This window comes from Microtus ochrogaster, unplaced genomic scaffold (assembly GCF_000317375.1).
Source record: "Microtus ochrogaster isolate Prairie Vole_2 unplaced genomic scaffold, MicOch1.0 UNK14, whole genome shotgun sequence".
Classification (NCBI taxonomy): Eukaryota; Metazoa; Chordata; class Mammalia; order Rodentia; family Cricetidae; genus Microtus; species Microtus ochrogaster.
In genome coordinates, this window is record NW_004949112.1 from 1,818,030 (window position 1) to 1,832,702 (window position 14,673).

Genomic DNA, 14,673 nt, shown 5'->3' on the forward strand with positions numbered 1-14,673 from the left:
TGTAGACCAGGCTGGTCTCGAACTCACAGAGATCCGCCTGCCTCTGCCTCCCGAGTGCTGGGATTAAAGGCGTGCGCCACCATCGCCCAGCTCAGGAACACTCTGTTAACCATCTCCTCAACCCCTTTTTCTTCTCTGATCTATTTTTATTGTGTGTCTCTGTATATGTGCGCATGCATGTGATCCCCACAGATGCCACAAGATAGCCCTGGAACTGGAGTTTGATGTGGCTGTGAGGAGGGCAGAGGCCGTGGCTGACAGCCTCGCCTGCTCCACTCCACTCTGCTCTGCTCTCCCGCTTCACAGTAGCCTAGACTTTCCCAAGGCCGCTTTAGAGCAGGGCACAGGGGAGCCAGTCCTGAGGTCTGCGCTGGCTGAAGGAGGGTTCAACCCCTTTGTCACCTGATGTTCACCTGCAATCCCTAGTCCCTGTGTCAACCTCTCCCCTAGTCTGGAAAGTGCAGGGATGGTAGGTTGGAAGCTGGCAGCTGTCCTGAACCACTTCCCGATAACAGCATTGTAGTTGTGGCTAAGCTACCTGTGAATGGAACGATTTGTTATGTATGGGTCCCATTTCCCACCAAGAATTTCCTGTGCAGCAGGGGACAGGACAGCTACTAGCACCGCTGGGGAGGCCTTGCTCATAGGTGATGAGAGCCTGTGCTCACATAGTTATTCAGCTCCCCAAGAGGGCTGTGATGGCCAGCATGGCTTCCCAGAACATCCATTAACTGTGCTCCCTGACCCCCAGGATCCGAGGCACCAGCTACCAGAGTCCTCATGGCATCCCGATTGACCTGCTAGACCGCCTGCTCATTGTCTCAACGTCCCCCTACAGTGAGAAGGATACCAAGCAGATTCTGCGCATCCGGTGGGCCACCGCGGCCCCTTTATGGGGACACTGAGATTGGATGGGAGGGATGCGCCCAGGCCTCTGTATCTGGGACACCAGTGTGGCATCCTACCAGTGGGAAGCACCCTGGGATGGTGCCTCTGCGGTTCTGAGGCCTGTGTCATGGGTGCTCTGGGCATGGGTGGGGTGCTCTGGGGATGGGCAGAGTGGATCTGCCATTCTGCCTGGCTGAGGCCTGCCTGCCCACAGCTGTGAGGAGGAGGATGTGGAGATGAGCGAGGATGCCTACACAGTTCTGACCCGCATTGGGCTGGAGACCTCCCTGCGCTACGCTATCCAGCTCATCACAGCGGCCAGCCTGGTGTGCCGGAAAAGAAAGGTAAGCCAGCACGTTAGCGTGGACTAAAGGGATGGCCCTGGGGTAGCCCATGGGCCATGGCACATGGGTATTCAGTGGGGACTAAGAACCACAGCGATCTTAGAGGAAAAGGCTGTGGGGGAAGGGGGCTTGGACCCATGACCCCATGCTGACACAGCCCATCTGTCCCCAGGGCACAGAAGTGCAGGTGGATGACATCAAACGCGTATACTCCCTCTTCCTGGATGAATCCCGCTCCACACAGTACATGAAGGAATACCAAGATGCCTTCCTCTTCAACGAGCTCAGTGAGTAGCCCACCCGGGCTGCTGCCACTGTGGGAGGGGGCTACATGGGAGCATCCTGGAGCTCACTCCTGCTTGGCTCCCCTTCTCCACAGAAGGCGAAACAATGGACACCTCCTGAGCTGGCTCCGCCCAGCCCCGCCCACCTCGTTTCTACAGATTCTGGCACTGACTTTGTATAAAATGGTTGGAAACTGGAGCCCTGCTGTGTGTCCTCAAAGCCCATGGACACCCACGTGCAGTTGTAAAGCCTTTATTGGGAGGGTGATTGGAACACTTGCCAGCTCCTTGAGATAGAGAAGTGAGGGGGTGGGCCTCAGAGGAGGAGGAGGCCAGGGAGCTGGGGGAGGTCACAGGCCAAAGGTTGAGCCTTGGGACCCCCACAGTCAGAGCTACTGAGACGGCAGGGCCCACAGCGGCAGCTGAGGGCCACAGGGAAGGAGACCACGGGGTCCACACCAGGTGGGCAGCCAGGCAGGCGCACAGACGCGAAGCGGTGCTCCTGGTAGGTGCACACGGTCTGGTGTGCAGGCTGCAGGTTGACCTTTACTACTCGCTCCTAGAGCCCCGGAGAAAAGAGTCATGAATGCTCCCGTACTGACCGGACTCAGTGTCCACCTGATTTTGCAAACCCCCACAGTAGCTGTGACCCCTTGTCCAGGTGCCATCCCCTTTTGCCCCACTGCCACCACCCGTCTTGGGTCTAGCTGAGGGGGTGGTACTTTGTGAGAGAAGTGAGGTCCCAGCCCATTTGGTGAGCTCACCATGCTGGGACAGTAGCCGGCACAGATGCTGGTGGTGAAGGTGATGCAGACGGGGCAGGCCTCCTTCTCTGCAGCCAGGGTTGCGTTGATAGGCCGGCACACTGGCCTCAGGGGGCCCCTGGAGGCCCACACTGCACTCGGGCTCAGCAGCAGCCACAGCAACAGCCCCTGGGACACAGCCAGTGGCTCAGTCTAGCCCTGGGTTAGCCACCCCAGGCTCTGGACCCACTCAGTATTGTATTGATCCTGGCCTTCAGGACCTGCCATCAATTCCGTTTCTGTCCTTCTTGGAGTCCACAAGTCAGGACACTCCCGCCCCCCACAGGTCACAGGACTGTCCATCTGGTGGGATTGGGAGATGCCCAGGGCCCTATACTCTTACCTGGAGCCTCTCCATTCTTGATGCCTTCCCTACCTCGGTCACCTAACTTTATACCTGTGGGTTGTGGGGGTGGCAAGGCCACCAAGTGGCGACTGTAGGCTTGGGTAACCTAGACACTAATCTCTTCGGGGGCGAGAGACAGACAAGGTCAGGGAAGTGAGGGACCATCAGTGATTGGCCTCACACTCACCCCAGATGTCTGAGCCTAGCCAATGTTGGGAGTGCAGGAAGGACCCTTGGGCCCTTCACCCCCATCACAGGAGGAGAAAAAGGTGAACTCTGCAGGCTGCTGGCTGGGTCCCTCGGTGCAGCCTTATAAAAAGGAACAGCTTCAGCATTAGGTTCCTCCTGCCCCAAGTGGGCCTCCAAATTTACTATACCCAGACACTTCCAACCAGAAGTGGAGCAACCGCCCCTCACCCGACTCCCTAATCAGGATGCATGGATCCAGACGTGGGTGTGATTTCAGCTGTAAAACTCCTTGATTACTAAGCTCCGCATGGAGGAGGCTTTTCTGCAAGCGTGGGGTATGGCCAACCCACCCACAAATCCGATGCTGGAGTGTATGTCTGCCTGTGGGTGAGGTCCACATGCTCACACCAGCTCTGCCCTGGCACTCCCATAGCGGGAGTTCTCGGTGCAGTAGGCCTTGGGCACACTGTAGATGCCAGACACTGGCTTCTGGTGGGGGCCTCCCCAGGGTGCCTCTAGTGGGCAAAAGCGGTCCAGCCTGCGGAGCGGGTGCACTGAGGGCCCGTAGGACTCCTGGGCCAAAGGCAGGGCCCCCAGGTATGGCACAGCTGGTGGTACTGGGCGTGCACGGGCTAGCCGTTCCCTCGGTGGACCACCATGACTGAAAGCCTGTGGCTTCTTCAGACAGCTCCAGCAAGTCATAGTTTTCTGGCCAGGATATCCAGGCAGCTCTTTCCTGGGGGAGGGGACAGCAAGTGAGCCGACCCAGGCGCAGCAGAGTTCAGATTCCAGGGCCTGGAGATTGCTCTTGCTACCTTGGAGGAGCCTCTGGATCCTGAGCTGAAAGAGCTCATCTTGGGTCAGTATTGAGGTCCCTGTCTTTGCAGGTGGAACTGCTGGGGGGCTGTGCCTATACTAGAACCTGAGGAGCAGAGGCTCACCTTGAGAAGTCACGTGCAGAGGTTGTTAGATAGGGCTGGAGGTGGTCCAGGACACCCATCTTGCTCGCTGTAAAGGGCTGGCCAGCCAGCTCTGGGTTCTTTGTCCAAGGGATGAGGGCCTGAGGAGGATTGAGAAAAGCTATTGGGTTACCCTATTAAAGCCCTCAGCTTAGTTCATTGCAGCACCCCACAGCCTCAGAAGCAAAATTGAACCTCCCTCCAGGCTTCATCCCCAGAGTTCAGGCTAACCCAAGCCTTTTAGCTACACCCTCAAATGCAAGCTTCCTCCAGCCCAGAGATTGTCTAGACCCTAACTCACTGGGCAGCCCAGGCTCCTTCCCGCCGTGCCCAAACCCACTCTACCTGGGAAGGGCCCCCGCAGTGGTGGTCAGCGAGCTCCAGGGGTTGGGGCTCCGCAAAGAGAGGGGCACTCTGGTCCAGACCTGGACAGCCCGTGTACTGTGCCTTCATCTCGCTGATCTGGTATTTTGTGTTCAGGGGGACGCCCAAACCCTGATGGCTTCTTAGCTACAAGAAGGCGATCCAAAGGCTAAAGATGAGGAAGCAGGGACTCCAGTGTCCAGCTCTCCATCCCACAAACTGCAAGGCTCCAGAACCCTACCTTCTCGGCCAAAGACTTGATCCCTACTGGCCGCCCAGGGTCCTCATGCTCTGCGGCCTTGGGCTGAGCACAGGGCCCACCGTGAGTCTTGGCCGTGTATGCCGAGCCCGAGGTGGTTTCCCATCTGCTGATGACTTCGTCAAAAGCCCAGATGTGCGGGTCGTGCTTCATGGCTGCGGGCAGGGGTGCCAGGACCGTAGACTGGGGAAAGTGCATGGTTCAGCCAAAAGACCCGAGGAGCCTTCCCCTTTCCTTCCTCCAGCTCCTGGTGTGCAGGCTCCCAGGCCTCGCCTCCATTAAGAGAGTCTAACCCTAGTTTTCTTTCCTCCCCGCACACAGGTTTGTCAACTGCCCCCTTTTTGTCTTACCCTCCGCCCGGGGGCTTCTCACCTGCAGAGTGGGCGGAGGAAAGGGCGCTGGTGGGATCCTGTGGTGGGCGACCCCGCTGCTGGTGAGATGCCAGCTGGGCCAGGTTCCAGGAACCTCAGTTTCAGAAATGGGGGACCAAGGGGACCCATATCGCAGAGCTAGGGTCCGGCCTGCCATGGTTCTCACCCTCTCAGAAGCCAAAGCGGCTTGTGGTGTGGCCGTTGCCCCTCGTAACAGAACCCGCCCACCCCGAGCCCAGCCAATGGCTTGGGGAGGGTTCAGGGAACCCAGACCAGGACTTTGAAAGAAGATGGAGAAGACCCTAAGAAGACAGGCACAGAAACATACGTGAAGAAGGGTGGAGACTCCAGAGAAGAGGGGAAAGGAAACAGGAGGTCAGGGGAGGGGGACAGGCAACGCCCCTTTCCTGCAGGGCCCCTTGGCCCAAGGGCTGCCTCCTCGACTGCCAGGCCTGCCTGCCTCAGGCTAACAGTTTCCAGACAGCTCCTTTCCGTGAAGGCTGAAGGGCCAGCGTCCCCAGTCATGCCTGCCTTTCATGTGGCTGAAAATTTCCACCTGGGTATGGGGGCGGGGGACCGAGGGAAAGAAACACCGGGAAACACTTAGAAGAGAAAGGGGGCTCCACCCACAGAAAAGAGACAGGAAGTCAGACTGACAGGGTGGGAACAGGGCCACCCTCAGCATCAGGGGCGGATTCTGCCCCGCTAGTGGTCCAGGCTCACTCAGGTTGGGAGAAGCTGGCCTCCAAAGAATATGTTTATACACCCTAGGCCTGTTGCTCCAACACTGAGGCTGTTGAGTCTAGCCTGGTCTACTACGGAGAGACCCCGTCTCTCAGGTGTCCCAGCACTGGAGATGAAGGTGGGGTGAGAGTGGGATCATCAGATATGAGCACTTGCTCTTGCAGAGGACCCGGCCAGGTTCAGTTCCCAGCACCCACATGGTGCCTCACAAGCAGCTATAACTCCAGATACTCTTCTCTGACACCATCATGGTGTACATCATACATGAAGGTGAAACATTCAATACACAGAAAATCAAAGAACTCTTGCTAGGCGGTGGTGGTGCACGCCTTTAATCCCAGCACTCAGGAGGATCTCTGTGAATTCAAAGCCAGTCTGGTCTACAGAGTGAGTTCCAGGACATGTTCCAAAGCTACACAGAGAAACCCTGTCTCAAAAAGCTTTAAAAGAAAAATTACGGTCATTTTCAGCAACATATTCTAGTTCTAGGCCTGTTTGAGCTTCATGAGAACCTGTCCCAGAACATTAAAAGAAAAAAAAAATGCTGTGTGTCGGGGGTGTGGTCCAGTGATGGTTTGCATGAAGTCTTGGGTTCCAACCCCAGCACAGCATAAACTGGGAGTGGGAGATACAAAGCTCAACACTTCCTAAGTTCGAGGCCATCCTGAGCTGCCTGAGACCCTGACTCCAAAATCTAAACAAAAAAGAGTAGGGTCAGCCTTGGCCAGGTCAGGCTCCCGGTGCTTCAAGGCCTTTCACTGACCGCATCCTCAGGTTCTGGGGCCCACCTGGCCCATGCCCCCTCCCCACCTCTGCCAGTCTGTGTAGCCCAGGCTGCCCTGGAACCGGAGGCAGTCCTCTGCAGCCTCTCAGATATTAGGATTACAGGCATGTATCACGATGAAGCCCCACTCCTCAGCAGACAAGGCTGGCCTTAAAGTTCCAAGTGCTGGCATCAAAGATGCCCTCCACTGTCTATGATGTGGTACTCAGGATAGAGCGGAGGACCTGATGCCGGTTAGGCAAACAGCCTACCAACTGAGGCACAGCCCTGTCTACATCACTTTTTCTCATGGCCCTTTCCCTCTTGCCAGGGTGGGCCAGGGTCCTCTGGTATTGGAATGGTCAGCAGAGTGATGTCTTAGGTCTAATAAACAGTAGATCGCAAACATTGGCTATTATTATTATTGTCAAGTTCCTCCGGGAGAACTTCTACCCATCTCTTAAAACTGTTTGGTTTCATCAAACATTCCACGTAGATTGAGCTAGCAAATGGCATTTGGTTTTTTTTCAGTTCTCAATCAGAAGGCACAGTAGAGCAGTCGGGTTGCCTCTAAGGTCCTTTTAGCATCCAGCTCCTTTTTCCTCAAGCTGGGGCCCTCAGGCCCGGCCTGTTCGGCTGAGAAGCGTACAGACGCAAGCTGTGTCGATCCGAATCCAGCGCCAGCCCACGCGGCCCTGTGAGTCTGCAGTCAACGCCCGCACATAGGACTGCTTGGCCTTGCATTCTGAGAGCCAGTGCCTCCGATCCACACCGCGACAACCTCCTCCGCCCACACCCGGGCCACCTTCCTCAGCGCTTTCAGCCTTGCAGCGCGTCTCGAAGAAGTACTGACGCAGGGGACTGCCACCTGCTGCAGGCACCTCGCCCAGCACCTCCACCTCGCGCCCACGCAAGTCCACAGCCGTCCGCCGGTCCGTCACCCAGCCACTCACTGCATCGCACACGGCTAGCTCACCCCGGCGGCTCGCGGGCGCAGTCTCACTCACTCCACGCCGGCTGCGGTTGGCTGGGGCCCCTGCCGGCTCCCCATAGGCTCCAGCCTCCAGCAGGAAAAGGAGAGGGGGCCCAGAAGGGGCGCCCCTTGACAGGGCCACACGGGGAGACAGGAGGTCCCACTCAGCGGCCAGAAATGGGGGAAAGGTGGAGGGTGGGGATTGGGGCTCCATGGGGATGCTGGGGAGTAGGAAGAGGAAAAGGATGAGGGAGGAGTGCCTAGGGAGCATGGCTTGCACACCTGAAAATGGAGAAAGAGGCTGTCCTTAGAGAAGGAAGACACCTGGGTAATAGAAGCCAGGGTCCTACCTCCCTCCAGAACGGCTGTCAGCATGGCACACTGTGGGAGGACCTTAGGGGTCCCCTGTGTTCTACTTGGGGAACGCTTAACTTTCGGATTAATAACTATTCAATTCATGTGCGTGAGAAGCCGAGCTGGGCGTGGTGATGCACACCTGTCACCTCAGCACCGGGAGGCAGAGGCAGGAAGATGGCCGTTTACACAGGGAGTTCCATGCCAGCCAGGGCTTATACAAAATAATAATAATAATAATAATAATAATAATAATAATAATAATAATAATAATGAAATTATTTCTATCCGGTCACACAGCCAGCAAGTGGCATGGGTAAGATTTGGATTCTGAGCAGTGCCATTTGGGTCTCATGTCCTATAACCAGGAGGAACCCCTGAGTCCTGCCACTTTCATGGCCTTGACTGTGGGACCGACCCAGGTGCTGGGAAATGCTGCGAGGGAGATGGAGAGATTTGAACGTTCTAGAAGCTGCGCCGGGACTGGAAAGCAGCAGGTGAATGAATACCAGACCTGTCAGCAGCACCTCCACCTCTTCACTCTGGGACTGGGGGCCCCCAGGCTCTGTGGGGCCCCTGTGTAGGATACAGGTAGTCTCCTCCCTGACATCTCAGGAGAGGGAGGGGGCAACCACCTGTGGGAGGAACAAAGCTGGTTACATAGGCGGATGGGGGAAGGGCACGACCCCCCATAAAAAGCCACCCTTTCCAGAATCTTTGAAAGTCCAGGGTACCCTGGAATAGAGGCCCCGCCCACCTCCAGAGGCCCCCTTCCCGGTGCAGGTGACAGCTCTGGAGGGATGGGAAGCAGATGGGGGGGGGGGAGAAAGGAGTGGCAGGTGAGGCGAATGGAAGACATTACATCCATTACATCCCCTCCTCCCATTCCTCCACCGGAGGTGCGGCGCGGGGGGGGGGGGGGGCTGGCCTGGACAGCCGGGTCCCTGCCGGCCCACGCTCAGGGCTCTGGGTCCCTGAGGCTGCTTCCTGGAATGTTCGCTCCTCGCAGGACAGGCCAGGGCCCGCCCAAGACTCCGACTGCGCATACCTGGAGTGTCTGGCTGGCCAGGCTCCGAGGTGGGGGAATGGGAAGTGTGGAGTGTGAACGGGGGCAGAGGTTGACCACACCAACACAGCGAGTGCGGGTACCCGCTGCCTCCTCCCTCTGACCCAGGGGCCCAAGACCCCAGAACCATCCTCCCTCAGCGAGGGTGTCCTGGTTCCCCAGATGCCTCCTGCTGCAGACTAGATTTCTTGGACTCCAGCCGCCTCCTCTCTCAGACCCCACAGGTTCTGGGGTTGCTGTCCCTCCTCCAAGGTGCTTATAAATAGGGACTCCCTGTTTCTCCATCCAGGAAAATTGGACTGGGGATCCCTACTCCCTGATTCAGCTGGAGGGGGATCAGCTCCACTATTAGGACACTTCCGTCCTGCCTCAGTTTCCTTCGCCAAGCCCCGCCCCTGACGGCCCCGCCCCCGTCCCTCCCTACCCGGGGGCCGGGCGACCTGGACGGCGGAATCTGGCAGGGGAGGCGCGGAGCTCCTACCTGGGGCGCCCTTCTCTGCTCCCCGGCTGCCCTTGGCGCCGCCGCAGCTCCTCCTCCGGCTCGCTGGCAGCTCGGACGCCCGCTGCTCGCCGGCAACTCGCCGTTTGCGCTTGGGAGGGCCTGGGTCTGGGAGGAGGCGGGGCGGCGCCCGACGGCGGAGGAGGGGCGGGGGATCCCGCCTAGCACGCGAGAGCCGGCACCTCGGAAGCCCGGCCTCGGCAACTTCAGTTCCAGGCGTCTGGGCTGTAGCCCTCCTCCATCAGACACTGGGGTCTAGACCCCGCCCCTCCTCCCTCAGACCCAGGCGTGCAGGCTCCCAGTCCTTCAGACACAGGGGTTCAGACCCAGCGTTCACAACTCCAGCCCTCCTCCCTCAGAGCCAAGGATGCAGACTCCAGTCCTTCAGACACAGAGGTCTAGGCCCCATCCTTTCCCTGCAGTCCTCCGCTCAGGCCTGGGATTGCTGTGGTGTCTAGTGCAGGTTCCCACCCTCTGCTCCTGTCTCCCCTCCTGGATCTCCCTGCCAGACATTAGCCAGCTGGGCTTGTACAGTGATAAGGCCCAATGCCTAAAGACAGAGACTGCGGGGCTCCCCCACATAGTCCTCTATCCTGGAATTTCCTGGCTGGAAACCAGGGAGTCCTAGCGCAGATAAGAAAACTTCAAGGTAGTTAGAGTGAGGCTTTAAGAACTGTGACTTGCCTAGCGACTGTGACCCATAGGGAAGAGAAGACAGGGGACAAAAACCCAGTCAGAGAAGCCAGACCCCAGAGGGAGGAGAACAGTCCAAGAGATGGACCTCAGGAGGAAAGGCAGGCTGCACGGTGTCACTGCGGCAGGATGGTCCCTTGGGTGGCAGGGCCCTTTGCTCTCCCATACCCCTCTCTGGGACTCTGGCTCCCCTACCCCAAGCTATATTTAGGAGGAAAGCTGACACTTGCCTTTGGGGGGGGTCACCCAGCACCCATCCCCCCAACCTAAATATAGCATGGCAAAGCGGCAGGAAGGGTGTCCCCCGATTAGGGCTTTCCCCTCAACTAACTTGCCATCCCAGCCAGGGTGACTCAGAGCCCACTCCAGTTGTTTACTGGAGGTGGGAAGAGACACTTCCTAGCCTGGGTGTCCCTTGGGTCACCATTGGAGCCTCTCATCCTTCCCTAACACAGCCCATCCGTACCAAGAGACCCCAGCTCCTCTGGGAGTCAAGGAGGGGTCTCGAAAGAAGAGGGAAATTCGGTCTCTTTTCTTGGTCTCTCTCTCCCTCCCTTTCTCCTTCCTCCTCTTCCCCTCTTCCTCTCCCCCTCTCTCCCTCCCCTCCACTCCCTCCCCTTGTCTTCTTGCTCTCTGAGGTCTTCTCTTCTGCCTGGCACCTGCCCTCTCTCCACACTTCCTCTGCCCCATCATCTCTTCTGTGTATCCCATGGTGGAGTCTGTGTTCTGCATCTCTTGTCTTTGGTCCTTGCATGCAGGTCAGTCTCCATTTCTACGAATATGAGTCTATGTTAGCGAGAAGCGACCACCCTGAGATTCTCTGGTGTCCATCCCCATCACGCCCTCTCCCCATCTCTCTTTTCTCTTGCATAGCAAGATGTCTGGTGATGACGAGGGCCCTTCTCACATTTTTCCCTCATGTCTGATGGCTCCGAGGAGGCATATCCTCCCAGCAGCCCGCCTGAGATGCTTTACCGTCTGGTCTTAAGCAAGAGTTCATATGACTGAAGCAGGTGGCATCGTTATCAAAAATAACTTGACACTCGGCACCAGTGAACAGGTTTTAATAAATTAATGCCAGTCAAATAACTTGAACTCTGTTGGTGTTGTAACTGCTCTCCTCTTCCTAAATGCCCCTCAGTCTCAGAAGACTCTGAAAATGTCTCTCTGTAGCCTAGGGTAATGCTGTTCCCATTGCTATCAGCTTCCTCCTCTATGTGATGCAGGGCCTTGCCAGGCATGGCGGTACATGCCTTTAATCCCAGCACATCAGAAGCGGAGGCAGGAGGATCTCTGTGAGTTCAAAGCCAGCCTGGTCTACAGCGTGAGTTCCAGGACAGCCAGAGCTACAAAGAAGTACCGACCCTGTCTCAAAAAACAAAACAAAACAAAAAGACACAGGACCAGTGACCTCCAGCAATACCTGCACACCAGAAGCTGTGGGGGTGTCACAGGCAGGCCACCTGCCACCAGTTCTGGCCCCATGACGTGCTGGGTGACCTTGGGGGAAGCCACAGCATTTCACAGCCTTGGGTTTCTGCCCTAGGAAACACAGAGCACCTCCAGGAGTGTGGTGGCGGCCTTCCTTGGCTGTGAGGGGTGCTGACGCCATGGCTTAAGTCTGTTATGACTCAGAGAACAGAAAGGGTGACCCTTGGGCTCAAGGCTACCACGGTTTCTGCTCTCTCTTTCTCTCCTCTCTCTCTCCTCTTCAGTACATCTCTCCTTCTTTCTGCACGTCGGACATTCACCACGTTGTGCCAATCCTTCATTCTTGGTTTTCTCTCTCTGGGCCTCTCCCCCTCTCCTCTTCCTCTTTCTTACTCTCTCCCCCTTCCTTTCTCTCCTCTCTAGATCTCTGTCCCCCCGTCATGTCTGGTCCAAGCACCTACTCTTTCTTCTCTGTGTTTTCTTCCCTTGTGACTCCAGTCTTTGAATCCCTGTGCTAAAGCTTGGGGCAGCCTAGGCCTGGATCCCAAATGAGCAGGGTAAACTGACTGCTACTTCCCACAGAGCCTCTCCAGATGGATGGGGTGGCGGGGGGGGGAGATGTCACCCAGGTTAGGGAGCCCTGATGGCTCTTCGGGCTGATGGGGGAGAGGGAGTGGATGGGGGGGCGGGGGGGGGGGGATGTCACCCAGGGAGACGAAACATCCTTCTACAGGGCATATCCCTGAACAAGCTGGCTCAGCGGGCCACATACACCCATGTGTCCACGCTTGCTCCCTTACACTTAGTTTCATCTGCACTGTAGCCCTTGGGTCCCCATGGTCCTATGGCCCTCACATACACTCCCACAGGACTCACAGTGACACGAGTCAGCATGGGCCCCTGAGAACAAAGATGTCGTCAGACTCAACTGTGTGTATATTAGGAGACGCCCACTGTGACACATCTCCAGATGTCCCAGCTTTGCATGGCCCCAAACAGGTTCTGGCCACGTAACACATGTAATACAGCACAGAGAACCATTGCTTGGGGCCTCTGTCCCTTCCTCTCTGGGTTTCTGCCTCCTTCTAACTCTTATACTCTTACAATCTCCTTTGCACCCTCACACAGCTTCTGTGCACGATCACGCAGTCACGTGACCACTCTAACAGTGGCGCCAGCTTGGCCCTAGGGAATCAAAGCCACATAACTGCTCATCATACACTCGAATGAGACCCCCACACAGACCCAGGAAACCCACAACTTATGACAAGTCTCTTTCAGTGCAACCCATAGGGTCCCCTGGAGATTTGCACAGCCAATGGGGAACCCCTGGACTCAACCCAAATTATGGCCATTCACATCTACTTAAGGCCCCCCCTAGGAACTACCACGTGACATAACTTCACATCTGGTCTCTGTTCCTTAACCCAGCACCTGCCCTGCCTTCCCACCTCCCTCCCACCCCACTGCTGTCCCTCACACCTCGGTCACCATGTGTTTCCCAGCGGGGGGCCAGAGCGGTGGTGGTAGGAGTTCAGGCACCTCAGTGTCCACCAGCCCCCCGTTAGCCTTGCCCTCCAGTGTGATGCAGGGCTGTGTGTCCACGTGGCTGTACAGTCCTGCCTCTTCGCCCTCTGTCTCCCGGTGGTAAAAGTAGCTGAAGTTGGACACAATGACTGGCACCGGCAGAGAGATTGTGAGCACACCTGCAATGGCACACAGAGAGCCCACGATCTTGCCACCCACAGTGACGGGTGCCATGTCTCCATAGCCAACTGTGGTCATGGTGACCACTGCCCACCAGAAGGACTCTGGGATGCTGGTAAAATGGGTGTCCACCCGGTCTACTTCCGCAAAGTAGACTGCACTGGAAAAGAGGACGACACCAATGAAGAGGAAGAAGATGAGGAGACCTAGCTCACGCATAGAGGCCCGCAGCGTCTGACCCAAGATCTGCAGGCCCTTCGAATGCCTTGATAGCTTGAAGATACGGAAAACACGCACCAGTCGGATGACTCTTAGGATGGCCAGCGACATAGCCGGCTGACCCACACCGCGCTGCCGGGCTAGCTCGGTGCCCAGGGCCACAAAGTAAGGCAGGATGGCCACGAAGTCAATAAGGTTCATCACATTCTTGAAAAATATGGCTTTGCTTGGGCAGGCCACCAGACGCACCAGCAGCTCAAAGGAGAACCAGCAGATACACAGGGTCTCCACCACAAAGAAGGGATCACTGAAGGGCAGGCGGGAAGGAGCTCCTGGCATGGGACTGGAGCCATTCAGCCGAGAGAGGAACTGCAGAGGGGACAGAAAGGGTTAGGGCCAACACCTTAGTCACTGTTTCCACATCAAAGGACAGTAGCCATGATCCCAAGGCTCCCCAGGGATCTCACTGTCCTATACAACCCAAGACCCTAGGGACTGTTTTGGATGGCTGACTTTCTGTTCTTCAGGCATACGGGCAAAAGGTGTGTCCTGGGCCTGGTGGTACAAGTCTCTTACCAGGAGACTGAGGCAGAAGTAAATTCAAGGCAGATCTGGGCAACTTAGTGAGATTCTGTCTCAGAATGAAAAGTGAGGAGCTGGAGAGGCGGCTCAGCCATTAAGAGCAAGGGCTGCTCCTCGAGAGGACTTGGGTTCAGTTCCCAGCACTCACAACTGTCTGTAACTCCAGCTCTAGAGGATCCACCGCACCAGACATGCATGTACGCATGCAAAATACCCATACACAAAGGTAGAGTACAAAAATCCTTGAAACTAAAAGAAGATGGGAAGAGAGTTGGGGGATGTAGTCCATTGACACAGCCCCTGCTTGGAACCCCTCTGTGAGGGGTGAGGGCTGTGGCTCAGTGATAGTGTTCCTGACTAGAATCCCCCAGTGAGGGGTCAGTGGTATGGTTTGATGGTAGAGCTCCTGTCTAGCATCCCCCAGTGACAGTCTGAATCGGTGATAGAGTGCCAGCCTAATGTCCCGGATTCTACCACGGCACATCAGAAATTGAAACAGCCAATTGCCATTATACACCTTTAAGCCCAGCACTCAGAAGGCCAGAGACAGTTGGATCTCTGTGAGCTTAAGTTCATTCTTGGTCTATATAGCAAGTCCAGGCCACCCTGGCTACATAAGACCTTGTTTATAACTTGGTTTTCCATATCTATAAATTTTTAAATAATTTAACCAAAATGTGGGCTGGAGAGATGGATTGCCTGCTCTTCCAAAGGTCCTGAGTTCAATTCCCAGCAACCTCGTAGTGCCTTACAACCATCCGTAATGAGGTCTGGTGCCCTCTTCTGGCCTGCAGGCATACACGCAGACACAATATGTATACATAATAAATAAATTT

At 56.4% G+C, this 14,673-nt stretch overlaps 5 protein-coding genes across 5 annotated transcripts in view; 1 reads left to right on the forward strand and 4 right to left on the reverse strand.

The window, feature by feature from the left end:
• The window catches only part of Ruvbl2 (RuvB like AAA ATPase 2), a 14,186-nt gene extending 12,474 nt beyond the window's left edge, over window positions 1-1,712 (forward strand). The window contains exons 12-15 of the mRNA XM_005366803.3: window positions 752-871; window positions 1,103-1,232; window positions 1,405-1,519; window positions 1,612-1,712. Of these exons, the coding sequence (XP_005366860.1) occupies window positions 752-871; window positions 1,103-1,232; window positions 1,405-1,519; window positions 1,612-1,637 (391 nt within the window). The 3' untranslated portion in view covers window positions 1,638-1,712. The remainder of the gene's footprint in view (window positions 1-751; window positions 872-1,102; window positions 1,233-1,404; window positions 1,520-1,611) is intronic.
• Window positions 1,713-1,794: 82 nt separating this feature from the next.
• LOC101990380 (lutropin subunit beta) lies at window positions 1,795-2,677 on the reverse strand. Its single transcript, XM_013353618.2, has 3 exons — window positions 2,663-2,677; window positions 2,281-2,472; window positions 1,795-2,075 (listed from the first exon to the last, which is right to left on the reverse strand). The coding sequence occupies exons 1-3, from the start codon at window positions 2,675-2,677 to the stop codon at window positions 1,833-1,835; spliced, it is 450 nt and encodes a 149-aa protein (XP_013209072.1). The 3' UTR covers window positions 1,795-1,832.
• Window positions 2,472-5,895, reverse strand: LOC113458308. The gene is made up of 5 exons (XM_026789119.1): window positions 4,808-5,895; window positions 4,418-4,618; window positions 4,159-4,323; window positions 3,796-3,914; window positions 2,472-3,590 (listed from the first exon to the last, which is right to left on the reverse strand). Exons 1-5 carry the CDS (start codon window positions 4,961-4,963, stop codon window positions 3,257-3,259), a joined length of 975 nt encoding a protein of 324 aa, XP_026644920.1. The 5' UTR covers window positions 4,964-5,895; the 3' UTR covers window positions 2,472-3,256.
• A 90-nt stretch (window positions 5,896-5,985) lies between these two features.
• Window positions 5,986-9,369, reverse strand: Ntf4 (neurotrophin 4). The gene is made up of 3 exons (XM_005366804.3): window positions 9,188-9,369; window positions 8,155-8,275; window positions 5,986-7,568 (listed from the first exon to the last, which is right to left on the reverse strand). Exon 3 carries the CDS (start codon window positions 7,555-7,557, stop codon window positions 6,931-6,933), a length of 627 nt encoding a protein of 208 aa, XP_005366861.1. The 5' UTR covers window positions 7,558-7,568; window positions 8,155-8,275; window positions 9,188-9,369; the 3' UTR covers window positions 5,986-6,930.
• Window positions 9,370-12,805: 3,436 nt separating this feature from the next.
• Kcna7 (potassium voltage-gated channel subfamily A member 7) overlaps window positions 12,806-14,673 on the reverse strand; it is a 3,981-nt gene continuing 2,113 nt past the window's right edge. Inside the window, exon 2 of the mRNA XM_005366805.2 lies at window positions 12,806-13,624. Coding sequence (XP_005366862.2) covers window positions 12,806-13,624 — 819 coding nt within the window. The remainder of the gene's footprint in view (window positions 13,625-14,673) is intronic.

What these genes read in the sequence shown, in the direction of transcription:
- Ntf4 (XM_005366804.3), bottom strand. Translation starts at nt 7,557, where the DNA reads ATGCTCCCTAGGCACTCCTCCCTCATCCTTTTCCTCTTCCTACTCCCC.
- LOC101990380 (XM_013353618.2), bottom strand. An exon ending in CCGGCTACTGTCCCAGCATG is followed by an intron (nt 2,076 to 2,280) that starts GTGAGCTCACCA and finishes CCGGGGCTCTAG; the next exon opens with GAGCGAGTAGTAAAGGTCAA.
- LOC113458308 (XM_026789119.1), bottom strand. Translation starts at nt 4,963, where the DNA reads ATGGCAGGCCGGACCCTAGCTCTGCGATATGGGTCCCCTTGGTCCCCC. An exon ending in ACTGCGGGGGCCCTTCCCAG is followed by an intron (nt 3,915 to 4,158) that starts GTAGAGTGGGTT and finishes AATCCTCCTCAG; the next exon opens with GCCCTCATCCCTTGGACAAA. An exon ending in TCTGCACGTGACTTCTCAAG is followed by an intron (nt 3,591 to 3,795) that starts GTGAGCCTCTGC and finishes CCCCTCCCCCAG; the next exon opens with GAAAGAGCTGCCTGGATATC.